Below are 21,225 nucleotides of genomic sequence, written 5' to 3' on the forward strand. Positions count from 1 at the left end.
CTGAATGTTCTGTATCAATATTACTTTTATAAAGTTACTTTGTTCTGTTTGCTTCTACCCCCTACAAGCAAGAGCTACTCTGTGAAAACAAAGTGAAAAGCTTTGATCAAAGGTACATCTCAAATTCACAACAGAAGAGAGTATAATTTAGTTACCCTGATCCATATTGCCAAAATGCTGAGTATTTTCAAACCTTGGGGGAAAAAAAAAAAAAAACCCACCACAAAAAACCCCAAATACAACAAAAACAAAAAAATCCCACCCAAATTAGTGACTTCACAGCTCACTATTTCATTAAAATAACTCCAAAACTGGTTCTGTTTATGAACATTAGCAACCTTTAAAACAAGTGACGGCAGTAAAGTACTCAACACATATTTTCATATTTTAGATATCTTTGTTTCCAAATCCAAACATTCAAAAATTAAGATAAAATATTACCAGGCTTAGCAGTGGTAAAATACCTAAGTATTTTAAAAGTCCTTTTAGTAACTGTTTAATTTTACAATTGAAAACGTTGAAAACCATGTGTGATGCTTCACCACAAGTGAGGAGAACCTGCAATTACAGGACAACATTATCATGTCTCCACTTTGGAACACACCCTGGCACCTGCACAGCTTCACCAAATGTAAAAACCATGCTTTGAATCAATCTAACAAATGACTTTTTAAAGTATAACAATTCTCTGTGCTAAACACCTGTTTAAAAACAAAGTCACTGCCAAATAGTTCTGTGAGCTATTAGATGTATTTCCAAAGGATGGATACCCTCACATCAGCAAGAATTCCATTTCCAGCAGCCTTGAGGAACAGAATGCAATAATACCCAAAGCTGCAAACATCAAAATTTATTCATTTCTTCATGTGGTGCAAGACTTTTACCAGATATAACCCAGGAAAATTCTACAACTGTGTCTGCAGAATTAATAATATTACCATGCTAGTGAGTAACTTCCACTGTAAACCCAAGATGCCAGAGAAGCAACAGTAAATGCAAGATGTGTTTGTGACTTTAACTTGAAATATAATGTAAACACTAGGAGGGTTAACACTTTTGAAAATTTTGTCTTCTATTCAAAAAGCATTAATCACAGAAACAGGTGCCAAAAGTATACTTAGAACTCATCTGAACATATTCTTTTTCCACATTTTCCTCTACAGAAGAAAATACCAATTCTTTATATAGTCTTTGGAAGAAAGACAAACACAGGAAAGAAAATTAAACATGAATTTTATAACAATACCTAAAAACATATATATTTCCTTAAAATTATGAAGGGTGATGAGTGTGTAACACAGGGCTGGCATCAGCTTTCCAAAACTGGCCATGATGGATTTGCTTTGCTCCATTTTGCCATGGTTCAACACAACTTCTGTGTCTTTCATCCCTTTAACATTAGGTGCTGTCTGAAAATAACTTTTTTTTTTTTTTTTGGTTTATCTCTTAACTACACAGGCATTAAAGGAATTGTTGATACTGCAGATATTAAGGAATAGACATAGAACCAAGCCAAATTTGGAATGGGCAGAGGGAAAAATCACATGCTAGATAGAAATACATAACTTTGCTAACGTAAAATAGAAAAAAAAATAATGATCCTGAATTCTTAGTTATGGAGACAAGCCTCAAGGAAAAGCATATGCCATGTTGGGAAGTGAACAGAAGTTATTACAGATTCCAATTTGGTTTTAAGGTGCAAGGCTAGAATCTGTTGAGTTGCCAATGTTTAGCATGACTTACTTAATGCCCATTCTATTTTCTATTTGCATCTCCCCTCCACACAAGTCTTTGCCTCTGATACTTTACACAACTATTTTAGTCTCATGAACTCATTCCTTTGAATAAAAGCAGTGCAATCACATCTGTACCTGTGCAGAAAAGCAAACAATTACACTGTCTGCTCTGAGCCCTGTCATTTCCATGAGGAAACATGACAGTGTTCATATCACTGCTATTGACTGCCAATCACAACTGGGACGTGTCTGAATCACTCAGACAAAATTGACTTAAAAAGAGCATATTAATATTAGATTTTATCATGAAAAATTATAATTCTGTCATCAGGGTTAGTTTCTTTTTTTTTTTCAGCATAAACCTCAACTAAGGCACTCTGTAGAGATGCTTCCAGGGTGTTTTCCTGCCACCTGAGAGACTCCAGGTGCTTATGGACCCTCCAGTTGGCAGAGTCCTGCAAGAGCTGCAGAAAACCCCAAACTTATCTCAGGTTCTATATCCCTGCTGCTTTCCTGTTACACATCCTCCTTGGGGAAGACTGGCTGTCAGTTCTGCTCCTTTACAACACCAAACGACTGACAAATGAAAACAAATTCCAGCCAGGAAAGAAAATACTATATATTATATATATATATATACACACACACACACATATATATATACACATACATATATGTGTGTGTATATATATATATAATTCAAATAAACAAATGAAAATTTTAAATATATATACACACACACACACATATATATATATATATATATATATATATATATATATATAATTTTATTATAAAAATAACAAAAACTGGAAACAAGATTACCAAGAAAAATCTAAAGCTATGGATAATCTAAAACTGTGTGTGATTAAAAATGGCATTTTTAAAGACTGGAGTGTTTCTCTGCTTTAAGACAAAGCTTGGCTATAAAGGTGAAATAAATTACTAACCTTGCAGCATTCTCTTTCTTTAATCCATCAGGACATAAAAGAAGAAACTCCTAGCTGAACTCCACATGAAAACAGAACTTGGTAGATAGATTTTTAAAAGAATAGAATCTGAGGGATTTTGAGGGTCACACACACTCAAAATCAGACCCCAGGCTTCCAGGACCCCTTATCTAGGCCAAAAGTGAAAATCCCTCTCACACAGCTATGTAAAGATGAGGATTCTGTTTCACACAGGGAAAATATTCATTCTTGTGCAATCTCTGCTTTGATTTCCTTGCTCTCCAAGCCTTGCAGAATCTGATCTTACATGTAAACAAAGGCAGTTAATAAAATTTAACTCTAAATGTACATCTTGCACCGCAGACATGGATTTTTTCTGATGTCACAGAACAATGTTCTGTGAAACTGGAGACTAAGGGACCTCCTGGTGATGAAGTTCAGATATCAAACATCATAGAATGCCTCTTTCTAGATTTATATAGTTTTATCTGCAAATTAACTGACTTCAGGATACTATTGCTCCTTTTGGAAAGTTATTTCAGCATCTCACTTCTCCAGTTCTAGAGCATGTTTATCCAAGTTCAATTTGTAACTGTAACTTCTCATGCCAACACGATAGTTTACTTTAAGGAGGTTTTTTTCATTCCTTGGCATTCCAAACCTTTTTTGCCCAATGTATTAACAGAGATAAATCATATTTCCTTTCAGGCTTTCTCTTTTTAATGCTAAAAAACAGCTCTTCTGTTCTTTTCTCTTTTCCCAATCTGATTTTTCCAATCAACATTAAAAAAATCCACTCCATTTTAATTCTCTTTATTTTTTGTTTCAGTGGGAGTAGCTGTAATTAAACACACAACATGACAGATAAGTCCTCAACATTCTTGTTTAATACCAATTCCATCAGAGAGCAACAGCCAGACGGAACCTAAACCTGTCTTTATTTCATTCATGCCCATGAGCAGTTCACAGTAATCCTATGATCAACTAAAACATCCATTTATTTCTCCTCCTCAGTCATTTCCAACTAATGAGCCACAAGCTTTTGAAGCAGCATTACCTTACCTGCACTCCCCAAGTGCATGACCTTATACTTTGCACCACTAAATTTCATCCTGGTTCTGCTGTGCTAGTCCTCGAGCTCCTCTGGATCTCTCCAAAGGAATTTCTTACCTTCTGCTCCATTGATAATGCCTTCAGATATTCTGCCACCAGCAAATTTCATTAACCCTCTCCAACTCGCTGTCCTGCAATTACAGCTTAAAACATGAGATTTGTCTGAGGGTCAATTTTTGTGGTGTTATCACACTTCTTTGCTTTCCTGTAGGCCACTGATAAAATATTTTACTGAACCCCACATGGATTAGGAGCCTGAATTGTCTTTGTCCAGTCACCCAGTTATTTTGCCAGACCATAAATAATGGTTCAGTACATCCACTACCTTCTGTAACATCATCTGGCATTCCATCCTATTTCCATAACCAACCCTTACTTAAATCTTCTTTAAGAATTTCTTCAAAAAATTTTAATACCACAGATGCCAGACTAATAAATATACAGCTTTTTGCCTTTTGAAATAGAAAAAAAATCCAAAATCCAACAGATTTCTGACACCTGACAGAAACTCTAGGATAGAAATTCTCTCTTACTTCCTTCTTCATGATTTCCTCTCAAAAGCTGTTTCCACCTTGATTGAAGCATCTACTACCTACAGTAGTTACTCATCAGACCCATCCTCACCAGCCATACTGCCTTGTTTGAAATAATCTTTCCTGGAAAAAGGAATTTATTTCCATTTCCCTGGTGAACAGAATAAAATATAATTTTGTCTGCAATGTCTTCCCTGGGCTTGTTTCTCTTTCTTTAATATTGCGATTTGCAGGGTTAAATAACCATCTGGTATTTGTCTCAGCATCTTTTCAGAACTATTTTCCAGATATATAAAGCAATTTCTCTTTCTGAAAATTCTTGAATCTAAAAATCCTAAGCTTTACTTCTGTGGCATTCCTAAATGTTGGGGCTTTTATTCCCTAATGATCTTGGTACAATGGCTGCCTCTCAGACCACCCTACACATTTGATTAAAGAAAGGTGAACTATGATTCAGTCAAAAGCATTAAACCTCTTCCAGAAATTAAAATTTGCCCTTTGGGAATTAAGAAACATAAACATTCAAGTTGTCCACCTATTTATTTTAAACAGTATCAATTAATGATATATCCTTTCAAGCCTGTTTTCTCAGGTCAGCTGTTCTGTAATTCTTACTACTACATGCTAAAATCAAGTCTGAAGGTGCTTCAGGTTTTGCTCATTAAGAAATACAACTGCTGAGAGAAATCCATCAGCTGTTAAATACCAAAGACTCTTACCATTTTTAGAAATAATAATCAGAATAGTAATTAAATTTAATAATGACACAGTTATCAACAAGCCACTTGTAATAGACTAGTGGGGAAAAATAATTCTACAAGTCTGACTTCAAATCCAACTAGTGACATACTCAAAACTTGCTTCAACTGTTCTTTTAAACCAAAAAGTTTAGATCCTCCCAAACTGACTTAGAGTCCCACAACAAATATTTTCCCTAATGTATTTTTTGAGAGAAGTGTTAAAGAAGCTTTCTGTGTCTTTCTTTATTTAAGAACAAACGTTTTACTTCAGGACCAACTGACTACATTTGTATCTACTCTACAGAGAAAATAAATTTTTTAATACCTAGGTTTTTTTATACTGGTAGGAGAAAATTTAAGTAAAAGACATTCAAAAACTGGTCAGGGAAAAAGGAGAAAAAGGAAAAAAGCAGAGAAAATCCATCCTTCTGGTCTCCTGCTGGTGAAAATTAAACTATTTGCAATCTCATTTCTGGTATTATGAAGATACCAAAAAAAAAAAGGCTATAAAATACTAGAATGGGTTCATCCTGTTCCTTACCAAAGTATTGCATCAGCTCACTTCCCTCCTACTCTTCACAATTCTTTCTATTCATCCATTCACTCCCTCCCTTTTACTACAAATTATTAATAAATTCAGCTCAAAGTGTCAAGTGTTCAGTTCTTAATAATTTTTATTTTAAAAACTTTGAAGCACTTGATTCTGATTTGATTTGCTTAAGCACTTTGTTGTATTACTCATGCATGGCCATTAAATGTCCTTTAATCACTAAAGAAAACTCATTATGCTTTTTAATTACCTATTATTTACACCTTTGAGGAGGGCTGTCCTTTATGAAGGGCTTCACACATATAAGGGAACAGCTCATCACAGCAAGATTCCCAGACCTGACTGAAAAAGGAGATGATGGAACACCTGCTACAGCTGTTTACACATGGTAACAAGGTCTGTGATCCACGGCTGCCTTTGAAAAACAACAGGTAAACATGAATTCTCAGAAAGGGTTTAAAATACCAATGGACAAAATCTGAAAGTCACAGCTAATTGAAATAGTGTGAGAACACCTTCCAGAAAACTAAATGTACCAGAACAGGGATTACATTTGAAGGTAATGAAGTACATTAACTGGCAAACACCACCAACCACCCCATTCATGTTATTTTTCTATTTCTTCTTTTTTACCAAGATTTATGTCACATTATTATCTCAGCAGTTTTCAGAAAGGTTTTTTTTTAAAAAGGGCATTAAAGTCTAGTTATTTTTAGAGGTATTTCTAGAGATGGGTTTCAAATAAAATTCTATAATGAGACCCTACTGTGGCAGCTCCTTCCATGCAGAGACAAAGAAAATCAGTAGAGTTGGTAGATAAGGTAAAAAACCTGGTGCAGGAAATAAAGTTCAACATCAGAAATCTGGTTAACAGTGGAGAAAAAAAATACCTTGCCAAGGTATTCTCACTGCTTCCAGGCACTGAAATCTGCCATTCACAGGGAAAAATGTTGCATCAGCTACAGTTGAGCTGGGCTTCCCCAAAAGAATGCAATGTTTTAATATCCATGTACTTTGCATATTGTGCAATGAATACAAGGGTGCCTTTACTCACATTCCATCAAATGCACTCTCTGCCTTCCCAAAGCACAGGCACTTCAGGAAAGAGATGGGGGGGAAAAAAATCAAGAGCAAAAAAGCAGTCTCTTTTTTAATGCTAGAATAGTTCTTTAATCAATTCATATTTATTTTTTTTTGTATTGCCTCAAATTCAGATGACAAAATATTTTGAAATTGCTTATCAGGCTGCTTGCTAAATACTGTAAGCCCAGAATTACCTGGAATTAGTTTGAAATGTTTAGGCTGGCTGATTTTTCTCTCCTTCAGATCTGCATCAAGTGTTAGGCCCAAGGAAGGAGAGGGCTCTTGCCCCAGCTGGGACATTTACAAAGGCCTTTGTCATGTGGATTTTCTGGCACAGAGTGAGTTACCTCAGGCAGAGAACTTCCATGGCCTATCCTCCACTCAGCCACTTACCTCCATAAAACTTGCAGGAGCTTAATTATCTTTAAAAAGCCTCCACTTTGCACAAATGTGGTTAGCATCATCCATGGAAAGAAGAATTTCTGAGAAGGGGCAAGGGCAGAGACTGAATCACACATCACAGAAAAACAGATCAAAACAGGTTTTCTAACACAATCCAAAGGAAAGTATTATACCTTGCTAATCATGGTGTAACAGACATTTTGCAGTCTCGTCTTTCCAATGTTTAATATTTTTCTCAGAATTAAAATTTGTGCAGTTATGGTTTACATAAAAACTACATCTAATGTTAAAGAGCAAATATGTTTCTATCCTTCTAAATATTCCTGGGGAATATGGAATTTAAGCATCTAACAACAGGCAGCAAATAGAAATATTTTTAATACTAGAAACCCATGAGACAGGCTGCCATTTACATAGATAGTATTTAAATGGACAGTAGTAATAATAGCAGTAGTCATATATTTTTTCTGATTGCTGAATATTTCTAGCTTATACCAGACTATGAGATCAAAATTTTGTTTCAATTTTTAACTAGACCTCAGCATCTTAAACACTGGATTAATTAAAGATACATTAAATATGTATTAGAACACATGCTGTGACTCTGCTGAAAGACAAGAATCCTGCAAAGAAAATGTTTAAATATATTCCATGCATCCTACTTGGCTGCAGGATTTCATATAGGAAGCTTTTTCTAGCTCTTGTGTTCCTGAGCAGCTACTCAAGACCCTTAACTTTACCTTAGCTTCTGAATCTTGAGCACTTTTAAAATCAGAGATTCTCATTTGGACTGGCACTACTGTCTTGAAGTGCCCATGTGGCCTGATTTTCCCAAGCATCTAGTGCTCAGAAACTGCTGAAGAGAGACAAGGTCCAACTCTGCCAAGACCCAGGTGAGCTCAGACACCTGCCTCAACTTCCAAAACTGCTGGAAATTGTACGGCCCAGATAACAACACTGAATTCTTCTGACACACCTTTCTTACAAAAAGATCAGTACTCCCAAACAACATCCCAAAAATATGGATTTCACTGGGTATACAGGACGGAAAACAAGTTTCACTAGTGCTAACTGGAGGACTAACAAATCTAGAAGATGGAATTCAGTTCTCTTAAGCTGGACACTGATTTCAGATTCATTAAATCGTATTCAGGGCTAAAGTTACAAGTTAGTTGCTGAAGAAATAACTGTTTTTGAAGGTCACCATGACCATGGTGTAGATACCCACATCTGCACTGCTGCTGCCTGAACTCAAGCAGATAAGATCTTTATTTAGACATACTCAAAAAGCACAAAAAACTGGCAAACAACCTCAAGAGTACACTGTGGTGACAAACAGAATCTTAAGTGATCTCCAGAGCATTTCCAAAGGAATTGAGTCAAAAACAGGCACCACTACTGGCTCCCACATACCTGCCTGTGAGAGCTAAGCTCCCATCCTAAAATCCCTGAGTCCTCAAGAGCAGAGCTGGTGTCTGGTATTTCAGACACTGCACCTGCAGCAGGTGGAAATTCAGCAGTGCCAGACCCCACACACAACTACCACAGCCACATCAGCACAGGCAGCACCAAAACCTGCCAGAAAAATAAGCTGAAAAAGACAGCATTGTACAGCACCTGAAAATTTACATATATTGAGATCAATGTTTCCAAGGTCATCTCAATGCACCCCAAAACTGATCACAATTTCTGAAACCAACACAAAATTTACATAAATGTTACTCATTACGTATCATTCAAACAAAATGGGACACAATGCTGGGAATTCCTGTAGTACTTTCAGGAAAACTATTAACAAGTTAATCTATTTGCTTAATACCACTGGGCTGAAGAAACGAATTTAAATTCTGCGATAGGATCATGTACGACAGGTGATGCAAACCTGTCTTGCCATGAATACATCATCAAATACTACTGATGTAGGAACACAGATGTTCAGAGATTACCAAACTACTGGATAATTTAAATTGTAATTTAATTATTGGATATTTTTAAGTGGTCTGTGCTCAGGAATTATGTATGAACTCCTTTATCTCATGGTCTGGCAACAAGAAATGTGTCTTCACTTGCTTTAGCTCCTTAAACCATTCTTCCCTCTCAGAGTGACACCTTCCACTCAGTTGCTATCTCACCCTCCTGAAAATTAACCAGTCCAGATGCAACAAAGAAAACAACCACCAAGATCCTAAGAAAAGAAGGAAAACCAAGGCTGTAATGTTAGCTAACACCAGCCAGGAAATTTAAGGCGGAAACTGAAATTTCAGCCTGAGATAGACGTTTTGGCACGGATATTGCATGATTTTCCCTGAGTATTGTCAGTCAAGATCCTCGCTCCTGGGACTACACCTTCACAGCACATTCCAAATATACACAACATGCGGGGAGGCTTTGAGAGTTGATGGTATTTGCATTTGGACTGGCATCTCCTTGTAATATGTTTGACACTGAGCACTTCTGCAACAAAGAACCGAGCCGCTTTCAACCCAAGTCTTTTCCAAAGAATAACGGGCAACTACACGAGAATGAATAAGTGAACAGTTTGCTACAGCAGTGAATGCCTCTGAAAACAGCAAGTTTGCAGGCACCAGATGGAAGAGAACATTACTGCAATTCCTGCATCCCATCGAGTAGCAGCCAACAGAGCCGTTAACGCTTTCGGGTGATTTCTAAGCTTTCTATGTGCTTTCCTTTGAAAGGGAATTTTTTGTGTCCTGTCAGTGTGCGAGCCAGGTTCAACTGTCTGGGAAATAAATTTTATTGGCAAGCTATCAAATAGGGAAAAACACAAAATACAGATGGAAACATTAATGATCATATTACAAAAATCACTAGTTGGACACAAAGCTTATGTTATAAACTATGACCTAAAGCATGAGTCTTTTGTCTCTCAGCTTTCTCTCTCCCACACTGGACACGTCTGCCTTTCCACAACTTCATTGATCACTTATCCCAGAAAAATGTCTATCTCATGATCACAGTGAGTTCTTACACTTCATTGTTTTTCTCTTCAAACAGCAAGCTTAAGTCTTATTTAGTGTACGACATTGTATTTTCCTCAGAATTCAGAGCAAAATGGTGGTGAGACATGTTTGAGCCAACTCAAATAACTCATTTTCATTGCTACCACCACAGATCATCATGAGAAAGCCACCCATTAAGTGAAATGCTCCCAGTTACATCCATTTATGCCAAGAAGTGGAATAAATTCCCAAGCATTAGTGTCCCCTGTGCTCAGGACCTGCTCTCAGTATCTTGCACTCAGTAGAAGTGAGTGTCTCATTCAAAAAGTCAGTGAGCACGCCCAAGTGCTGCCTGAACTAGTCCTGGCAAACCAGGGCAGAAAGATTACACAACATTAACAAACCTAATGGAAGTAAAAAAAAATTGTATTAAAGATCTATTGTCTTGCTCATTCAGGAAACACCTGTGTCATATAAGTTGACAGAAACCAAATTAATTTCTGCTGCATACTAGAACATAAATTTTGAAATTGGGGCGTTCATAATCACATTAGTACCAAATCTGAACACTCTGCATTGGCAGCATCATATTGAGTTGCAGTGAAGTACAAAAAAAGTCTTATGTTACATACACACTTTATATATAGGCATGTTTTTAAAGTGTATGTATTAAGTCTTGACTCCTACAAGGTAAAAAAGCAGTGTCTCCTCTCTGTGCGTTGGTCTATATGGGGAAAAGTACGATATTTTTATGACTCATGAAAAATAATTTGTAACTCTAGAACACATTTTCCTGCACCACAAGTTCCTAAGTTTCAGTGAACTTCAATGCTCTTTAGTTATATCTAGAAAGGACCTGACCTCAAAATCACACACAGATTACACAATGTAAGTCTATAATATTCTCAAGAAATACCACGTTCTGACCTCAAGAAAAAAGATAAATTGCTTTATTTTCAATATTAACACAAACCCAGCAGTGGCTGCTTCTTAATTAATAAGGCTAACAAAAATATTTATGGTAAAGAAAACCTTATCATACTGGGGGGAGAGAAGAAATTCACAACCATTCTTGGTAACAAAGGGGAGAAAAGCATTTTGTTATGTATCTTTAGAGTTGAGAGACAATGAGAGTGAGATGGTGTTGGGAAGAAAACAAAACTCACAGTTGGACCTCACAGCTGAAAGGACAATAACCATGAATTGTCCACAAAGCAGCAACATATGGAAGTTTGGCCATTTAGCCTGGTTCTCAGGCAGCCACTCTGAGGCCCTAAATCTGCAATATTCACTCTGAGCCAGCACGACCTGTGTGCTGCAGGCAAGCAAACCAAACACACTGAAATATAATCATATGACACTGCTAAAAACACAGGCACTGGGCCAAAATAAAAGCATTGTTCCAATACAGATGAGCATCATCATCCCCAGAAAATTAGAGCATAACATTGAACCAGTACAATTTAATTTAAGACAAACAAAAGCAGGCATATATGCAGAGGCTGGAAACATGAAGTGTTTTGAGATTCACCATTAAAAGTAAAATGCTAACAAATTGACCAGATTGTGATTTTGTTCCTATTGTGGTAAAACAGTATTGACAAACACTACAGTGTCACATCCCTTATTTGTGAATTAATGTTGTTAAGTATTTGAAAATGTGTATTTATCTACACCTGGCAGGGTCAGGTTGTCAGAAACACACTGGAGATTTGCTTTCAGGAAGGCAAGAATGTTAACATTAATCTTTCTGTGATATTTAACATCACATCTCAATGCATGTGCCTGGAGAAAAATCCTTCTGCAATGTGTGTACCTCAGTGATTAAACAGCTCTGAACAACTATGACCAATGTGAATTGTGTTCTACTGCATCCTAAAGAATGTCTTGGTATCAAAATGCATAAGAGTTGGGGAATTTAGGTCCCCCCAAATTCTTCTTTCCTGTTATCCCCAGGCACACAGTGCTGCTTAGGAAATGTCATGGTGTTACTGTGTTACAACATACATTAGTTTCAATATATTAAATAAAAGGAAGGCAAAGTGTGGCCAAACATGCCAGCATAAGCACTGCTGATATGGCCACCAGTTCACTGCCTCCTCCACTCACAGCAGCTCATTTTGAACATCTTTTGGAGGAGAAAAAAAGAGAGGGGGGGGGTGAATAATACAACTAAGGAAAAATCTTTTTTCAAAACTGTCTGTCCTATTAGGAATACAGCAGTAATATTTTTTTAAATTGAAAACAGAAAAACCGATTTTAATTTCTCACAAGCCTTCCCATTGATAAAACTGCAGAAGCTTGATGTTTTGCCCAGCTATCAAGGCATGCCAAGCATCAAAACATTTGATGGAAGAGTCACCAAGTCTTGTAAAAAATCATATTAACCCAGCAAGCTGAGAGGGAAGCACACAGTCCACATAGGGGAGTGACTGTGTGGCCTACATATCCCTGATACTGCTGCTGTATATCCAATTACACACAGTTCTAAGGTAAATTAATACAATTTACTGTGCAAAGACAACCACAGTTCAAATCCACTCTGGCACAATTTTTAAAGACTATTTTTCACAGCCTCATAATAAAGACTTACTGTACAAAGAAACCCCACCAGAATGTACATTTACAACATTAAAGCAAACTAGAATTATTTAATTAAAATTTAACTTGAAGAATTAAAAGAGTGTAAATACTTTATTCTGATTTTGATCTTGTCTAGATGCTCTAAAAGTATCGGACAGATTTCTTAAAACACCTTTACAGACATTATGAGAAAATGTACTAAAAAAAAAAGTACTAAATGGAAACCAGAACTCCCTTTTAGTATCTAAAGCACAGGATCACCAGGACAAAAGAGTGAGTTACAAATAACTTTGTCACTGGCATTACTAGTCTCTCAAAATTCAGATCTGGGAAAATCACCTTCACTTCCCACAGCCTTAATGTGTGCTCCACAGGAAATGAAGGTTTATTTACTGCAGAAGAAAGACATTCTGCTGGAATTACATCATGCCTTCAACCAGGGTAACTCCAACTAAACTGTCACATTCAGTTACCAAACCTGAATTAGAGCATCTTTTCCTGTGTCTGATGTAGCATTTATTTGCTAATATTAAGTGACAGCTCTGAATTCCAAGATGGCAGATAAAAAGCTGAAATCACTCCGTGCTAACATCTAAACAGAAAATGAATCACTTTTGGAGGTCATACAAAGTGCTCCTTCAGCTCTCCCAAAAGCATCATAATTGGTTTATATACTTGCTTTTGATATATTTTCTAAGATTTGTGGGAAGTTATTAGTGGGTAAAACAGAACAGCAATCAAAGAATGTGTGCAAGAAGAGAATTCAGATCAGGGTCCCACCACTCTCAATGACAGTCAAGCCAACAGCATGTCACCAAAGCTGTTGGAAACTAAATGTAAGTACTGCTAACAAGATTTGCCAGGATTCCAATGTGGCATGCAGAAACGATGCACAAAGGTCTGTGTGTGGGAGACAAAACCTCCCCTTGCCTCCAGAACTTCAGAGCAGAAGCATTTAAACCTCCTCCTGGAAGATTCAGGTATCCCATCACAGAAGGAGGTATCCCATCAAAGCAGGACTGGGACTCAGGTGGCTTCTGTGTGAAGCATTCTTCTTTTTCTGAGGGCCTGAGGAAGGGGTGTAAATGTCTACAACAAAGTTCCTTCCAGCCTTGATAATTCTAAACAATGCCTTTATTTTGCCAAGCCTTTCCATGTAGACAACAGTTAATAAAATCCACACTGGAATATTTTCCTGTGGTTTAATAAAGGCTAATTCCACTTTCAGATTAATAGATTTTTAAGCAAAGTCACAAGGATCTTCACTGCATTTTGCAATATGCTTTAGAACTCTTCAGCATAAGTGGTTTCTTGATTTATTTTTTACAGGTCTCAATTTGGGTTTAATTTCTGTGATGTGGCATTTGAAAACGGTGCTGGTACACAAGAAACTTCACTGCTCTTGAGCCTGGCACATTACTACAAACTGATGTTTTAGGTATGCAATACTTGATTTTCTCCCTCTTTACCAAGGTACTTCCATTATTTCCTGCAATGAATGCTGGATTCTATTAAATGTATTTACATTTTTCTCCTTAAGCACTGTTTGCTGGGTTTTCACTTAACCATCCAACAAATACTGTGGTTATGCAAATGTTTACACTGCATTCATCTTATTTATTTTTGCACAGAAAAAAAAAGGCACTGTTCCTAATCATAAAAGTACTGGATTTGTTTGGAGAAAAAATGATTAATAATTGCAAAAAATTGTAGTTTTCTATTTGCTACAAACTTAAAAGCACAGCTGAACAGCAAAGTATGGAATGACAACGTTTAAGAAAGATGTCAGACTCGTTCCCACATCCCCCATCAGGCAGATCCTCACCAACACTCATGAACAGCTGCCAGCAAAGGTGGAGTCCACAACACAGCAAATTAGTAACTACATCAGCATGTTTGCTGGGACTCAGTGCTCATTTTCCAAAGGCAGTATCAGGTACAAACAGACCTTCAGCACTCCCAACCTGCCCACTCCTTTATAAAGTGGCAGTGGCTCCAGCTCAAGGAATGGTTCCATGCTGACTCACTTCTTCTGCAATACCCAGAGGAGCTGAGACAAACCACACACTGAGAATTATTACTCCAAGTTATTGCTTCCCTTGGGCTATTTGAATAACAAACAAAAAGAATGCATAAAGTGAAACCAGATTTTCCCATTTTACTCGTTTAGAGTACAAGCTCTTTGAGGCTGAACTACCTTCACTTTGGATCTTGCACAGTATTTTTCACCTTATCAACAATTCATGCAGTAATGTACATAACTGTTCTGTCCTTGCTAGAAAAAAGACACAGCCCCGTGTTCACTGATAAAGACCCTGACAGATGTCCTGGAGGACAGATTTGATTTGGATCAAGAAAGAATACATACTGAAGATTGTTGTTGAATTAGCCAGAATGCTTTATGGTGGTTACACAAGATTTATGCTGTCTGTGGAAAAGTACAGATGACACTCAGCTGGCATAAAGTCAGAACAGCTCAGAAAGACAACAACTGATTCAATAAAAATTTAACCAGAACAAAATGGCAACTTAAGAATTTTCAAATGGCGCCCTTGTGCTCCTATCTGTCCCTTGCTTTGCATCTCAGGCTATTTTTATTCTTTGGAAGAGACTCTAAAAGGTTTGTGACTCTTCAGATCATGTCCAAGGGACTAAATCTGATCACACTGGTCAGAAGGACATCCTCCCCCAGCCTGGCCTGAAGTTTATCACCAGTCACAATATCATTAGTTGCTTCTGTTTACCAATCAGAATGCTGAAATAATCATCTTGGTTAAACTAAAACCACAAAAAACAGAGGATGGTGTACCAGAAGAACAGTGTGAATCCCTTTTCTAGGAGGATGGAAAAATGGAAAAATAGGAACTGCCTAAGACAGGATCCCCAGGCACCTCATTAAGATAAACAGCTTGACAACCGAGACACTGCCAAGTATAAAAAGACAAATTTCCTTAAACTGTCTTTACGAAACACAATCCTCAACTAAGTATGAGCCTCACCATCAAAGTGAAATCTCTGGCCAAGTGAAGTCACCAGCACAAATTCCCAGTGCTTAAGGAGCCCAGAGCCACCTTTTGCTGTGTGGGGTTCACATGACAACATGCAGGCTTAACCTTGATCACCCCTGAGGAAAAACACACACTTTTAGACTCATCCTCTCTTAGAGGAGACAACTAAAATAGGTCAACTGATTTATACCCAAAAATGCTTTTTTACCTCCTCAGGCTGAAACAAAGATTTAAGTGACAAGCTCTATATTGCAGATATCTAAAATAAGCAGAAAGAAACCCACATAGAATTTTATTCTTGGTTTTCAGATGAAAACACAACTTGTATAAAAGGAACCAGCACACAATACAGACTGCTCTGTGGAAAAGATCAGAAGTTATTCATCACTCCTTCAGCAGGAAGGCTCCTGATATTTAGACCCCAGTCAATGAGATGGAAAGTTGGAAACATTAACTATCCATGCTACTCAATGAGGTGAAACAAACTCCAAGTATACTGGCCAGGTTTTCAGTAGACCCCATAAGATTAGCATTTTTTTAATACTTTGATAACTGATAATTGATTTTCTATTTCAATAAAGTTACTTCAGGCTCTTTGTGTATTTTCTTTATCATATCATTTGGTTTCAGTGCCTCCTCACAGATTAAAAATGAGTAGAACAAGAATGATTTTTCCTCTCTGCAATTTTAACATTCTAGCTGTACCCCCTACAACAGGATATATTTATGATTTATTCTACATCACCTCCTCCCTGATATGTCTTGGGTTCAATCTCTTACATAGGAGCTAAATCCTCACTATGGATAACTTTCCCACAGCTTCACCCAACTTCAAAAATCTGTCTTCTGATTTTCGTCCAAATTTTCACCTTTTCTGCCAAAACTAACATTATGTTTCTAACCTTTGAACTGGATTTCCAGGATGAGGGGAGGAAAATCTTCTGACCTCTTATTCCCTGGCATATTCTACAGCACAGGCTTTTTTATTTTTCTCAACACTGATTGTTCCTAACAATGAATGTTGATTACTCAGATCTTAATTTCCGTATTTTTCCTTTCTTACTGTTCCTGGTTAATTATATTATTACATGCACATGCATCGTATCTACCACACCTTGCAGGAGATCAGATTAAACAAATGGAAATATTCCAATAAGATATCAACAATACAGATACAATATAGAAAAATCAAGATCATAACAGTAATTCTCGACCTGAAAACTATGAAATGCGCAACTATCAGTCAATGGCTGTTTTTTTCAAAATAAATTTAATTTCTTATTTAGAGCTTCTTTAAGCTCCAAATACATAAAAATAAAATTTATTAATTAAATAAAAAGGTAACTACTGAACATACATATAGCCAGAAGAAACCTTTCCAATTTCCATCAAGACCACAACTTTTGGTTTTCATCAGAATGTATTTCAATAACTTACTCAAACAGATTGCAGTAATTCCATAATGCCATGTGATTTATGGGTACAACATATATTAAAACTAAAAAAAAACCCTAAACCTAACACCTATTTAAATAACAGATTGTTATTAGAGTGGAATTGGTCTCAATATCTGTGAAAAAGAATATGCATCTTACACAGGAACTACTGTGCCTAAGAAAATGTAACCTTTCATCTTTCATTTTCATCTTTCTTACTGTTAAACACACAGCTTTACTCTACATATCCATAGCAAATTTAATTTTCCTATTTGATAGATTAAATAACTTTAACAGTCTGGTTACCCTTCCGTTCAATGAAGAATGTAAATTTGACATCATCTCTATTAAGCGCTGAATATTTTGGAGAAGAAATTAATTCTTTTTCTTATGGTCTTATAACCTCCATAATTTTCTGAGACCATTCTCTTGCTTTACTGCTCCTACATGACAAGTACAAAGGCTCCATCTCAAAGAGGGTCCTTCCAACTTGCACACTACTGTGGTTCAAAACAAAGAAATCTTTCAAAGCATCTCAAGGACTGCTCACTTCAGTATTTTGATAAAACACAAAGCTTGGTCTGGAATCTCATTTCAGTCTATTATTTATTATAATATTTTGGTGTATTTAACATTTCAGTGTGCTAGAGATTCTGAAGTCTTTTCAGTTTTATGACATTTTCTATAACTGACACCTTCTTTCCAGGAGAAGGACTCAATAGCTTTTTACAGATGTTCTTTTAAAATGCACTCTGTAATGAAGACTCAATTCATTATTCAAAAAAAAAAAAGGTCACAATCATCAAAAGCAATTTTCAATATAAACAGTAATCTGTTGATACAAGTCAGGACTGAAGTATACAAACACTGTTGTTAATGACAATTAAATAACAACCCTTGAAGCATTGATATCCACTTCTTTTTACAAAATACTAGAATACAATTTAAAGAAAAACTTGAAAAATGCCTCAGTTATTTGTTAAATGACTTGGATATCTGTCCTTCTTTAAAATGCAGCTGAAACCTGTGAGCTCAAAAATCAGAAGAAATTACTGTATCACAGACTAATAGCACAATTGTTTTTAGTGCCATTTCCTTCAGAAACCAGGCCAAAAGAATACTCATTTCAGACCAGAAATGTCTTAAATGTACCAGAGGCTCAGTGGGGAAAAGAAAAGCAATCAGAGTGCTGATGAAAAAAGGAAAGGAACTGCAGAAAAAGGTAACTGCAAAGTGTACCACTTCCACCCATTCAACAGCTTGTAGCACACAGAATTCATTGCTTTCAGTCGATTATAATCCAAGATTTATTTTCTTATTTATGGTAACAACATAACAAGGGAGGGAATCCCTGTCATTTATATCCTGATTAGTCAATAATCTGAAGGTCTAATGCAGACTCAAGCAAGCAAATAATTATTCAGATCAGTCCAACCAGAGTTTAATGAACAGTTTTAATTTTCTGGAAGAAAGACATTTATTCTCCTTCAGGAACATCTCATTGCCCACCCAGTTTCAAAAAATTGCTCAGTCTATAATTCAGTTCCACAGTAGAAAAGTAGCCACTCAGTATAAAAGCCTTATTCAATAAATATTACCTCAAATGAGTATTAACCTCAAAGTTTCTTTTATTCTTTAAAGTAACATGTATCTCTATAATAAATAAATCTTGATGATTAATCTTTTTACAAACACACATACCACACAAAAAAAGTTTCCTTAATGTTAGTGAATCAAAATGCTAAGAAATATTATCCTGTGAGGAGAACACCTACATAAAGGATGCTGGAATCTTTTCTATTTGTTCCCAGTTTTCATCATCAATACATCTGTACATCTCAATGAGGTGTTTTAACTAGCTTCCCTATAACTGTAGGACAACAAATTAAAAGTCAGTGGTAAATTCAGATCTGAAATCTTGCTGGAAAGACTTACTAGCACAGTGGTTTTTAATTTATTACTTATTTTATCAACAGTAAGTTCAAGAATCTGTACTTACTTCTGTACGTGCAAATAAAATTTGTTCAGGGTTATCATTGTTTTTCTCCTTGAGATCTGGTGGGATGTGTCTATTTCTTACTTGGAAGTGTGTCTTACTAAGATAACCATCACCAAGGTCCTGTGTTCAGAAAAAGAGAAAAGAAATTTTCAGCAACCAAAAGGGTAAATGCCTTCACTGTTCTAGAAAATAAACAGAGCATGGTATTTAGGCACAGGCTCCAAGTCTTTTTATAGGCACTGATGACTGCAGTGCTCCTCAGCACCTTCTCACAGATAGTTTGCACTAGTTCTTGGTGTTGAAGGCAAGTCAAAGATCTGAACAACAAAAATAAAGTTTAATACAGCTATTAATGGAATGAGACAACTGCATCCTGGGGATCAGGGTAAGTGCCAAAGAATGGGAAGGCAGTGCACCAAGTGATGAAGAAAGAGGAGTTATTAACGATTTTGACCTATTTCACTGCATTCATGCCAGGATTAACTTCCCAACTCTTGCAAGGCTGGTTTGGTTTTGCGCTGTTTCCCCCTCTGACTTTACAAAGTTCTGAAAACAAAACAAAACCACTTCAGAATTTATGTATGCAGAGTCACGACTTTTTTCCTTCTCTTGATCACCTCTGAGGTCAAATATAAGAGAAAACAGACAAAGCTGTGCCTTCTCCCAGTTCCCATTTTATCATTCTGCTTCCCAGGCCACACATCCCACCGTTCTTAAGTGCCCTTGTACAACCCCAGAGTGGCAGAAAAAAAGGTTTAGGAGCTTTCCTCTATTACTGGCCTGTCTACCTGCACGTTTTATTTTTCCTAATTAGGAGCAAGAGGAGAGAAAATGTTTAATGACAGGTACACTCTGAAAGGGAGAAAGCATGTACAGGACACAAGGAACAGTAGTTGCATGTCAAGGATTTATTTCACAAAGGAAACAAATAAATTGGGGGTTTATTAGCTGTTTCATTATTTTTTATTTTAGACAAACAGAGAGCATATGCACAACATCTGAAGAGAAAGGATTCTGTTCAAAACACTCTCATTACAAAATTCATTAAGATAGCATTAAATTACTTGACAAGACTGCAAATTTAACTATGATTTAACTCTTTGGTTAATTTGTCATTGCTGACACAGTTTATGCCATTTACTTTGACCTTTAAACCATCACAGATTTTAAACTGACACACTAGTTCTCTCTTTCCAAAGACACTGTAGATTATACATACCTCCAAAGCTGACTATGAGCTTTTTGTCTAGTTTGTCCTGATCAAGTTTCACACATTAAAAAAAAAGGATAACGCTCTCTATATTTATTTTCCCATTGATTTTTAAGCATGAATAACACTGTAGGCAATTAAATTGCTCACTTCTCCTCCTGTATGCCTTATTTCTCAATAAATCTCATTAGGAGCATGAACATGCCAACCTTCCCTGCATGTTCTGGCTGTGCAGAGAGGAACCCAGTACTCAGAGAATGGTGAAATAAAAGCTAAGCCTAAACAGGCAACAGAAAATCCACTTCTTTCACTCTCAACATCCTCTCAATCTACGCGTGGAGCTTCCCCAGAGTGCCAGCAGGAGGAAAGATCCCTGCACAGGGGTTTGTCCCACCAAGAGCAGCAGAGGAAGTGCTGCAGCCACCCACAGAGGTGAAAAGCCCCACGGCACAGCAGGGTTGGACGGAGGCTCTGCCTCCCTGAACCGGTTCTTCTCCCTACAGAGTGCAGCCAAACTTCACAGCTTTCACATTCTGAGAGTGCCACCAAAAAATACGGATGGATGGATGGAGGGAGACCTGGAGCCAGCAGTCTCTGCAGCTGTGTGTCAGAGCAGGCAAGAAGGAGGAGCATCCCCACTCCTGCACTCCACAGTGTTTTGTACTCTGAACGCTTTTTTTACCCCTGTAAATCAAAGCTGTAGCCAGAACCTTGATCTCACTGATGTGCAAAGGGAGTCCCTTCCTACTGCAGCTGCATCAAAAGCCAAAGGGAACCAATGCAGCTTTTGCTATGCCTACCTGGATTAACCTCACTAAATATGAAGCAAACATAAATCAGAGAGCAAACAGGGTCTTGTTTGCTTCAGTTAAATCTTGACCTCCACAAAAAGATTTAACCATCCATCCCTACAGCAGCACCC

The 21,225-nt window shown here is 36.9% G+C and overlaps 1 protein-coding gene across 3 annotated transcripts in view; it reads right to left on the minus strand.

Annotated features, from left to right (window-relative positions):
* Positions 1-21,225, minus strand: part of ATG10 (autophagy related 10) — a 58,783-nt gene that overhangs the window by 33,239 nt on the left and 4,319 nt on the right. For 2 of the 3 annotated variants that reach the window (XM_079333339.1, XM_079333340.1), the window contains exon 3: positions 19,094-19,213. The exons of the other annotated variant lie outside the window; for it this stretch is intronic. In XM_079333339.1, the coding sequence (XP_079189465.1) occupies positions 19,094-19,213 (120 nt within the window). The remainder of the gene's footprint in view (positions 1-19,093; positions 19,214-21,225) is intronic. 3 annotated transcript variants of the gene reach the window in all.

The sequence above is a fragment of the Erithacus rubecula genome (genome assembly GCF_903797595.1).
Source record: "Erithacus rubecula genome assembly, contig: scaffold_96_arrow_ctg1, whole genome shotgun sequence".
Classification (NCBI taxonomy): Eukaryota; Metazoa; Chordata; class Aves; order Passeriformes; family Muscicapidae; genus Erithacus; species Erithacus rubecula.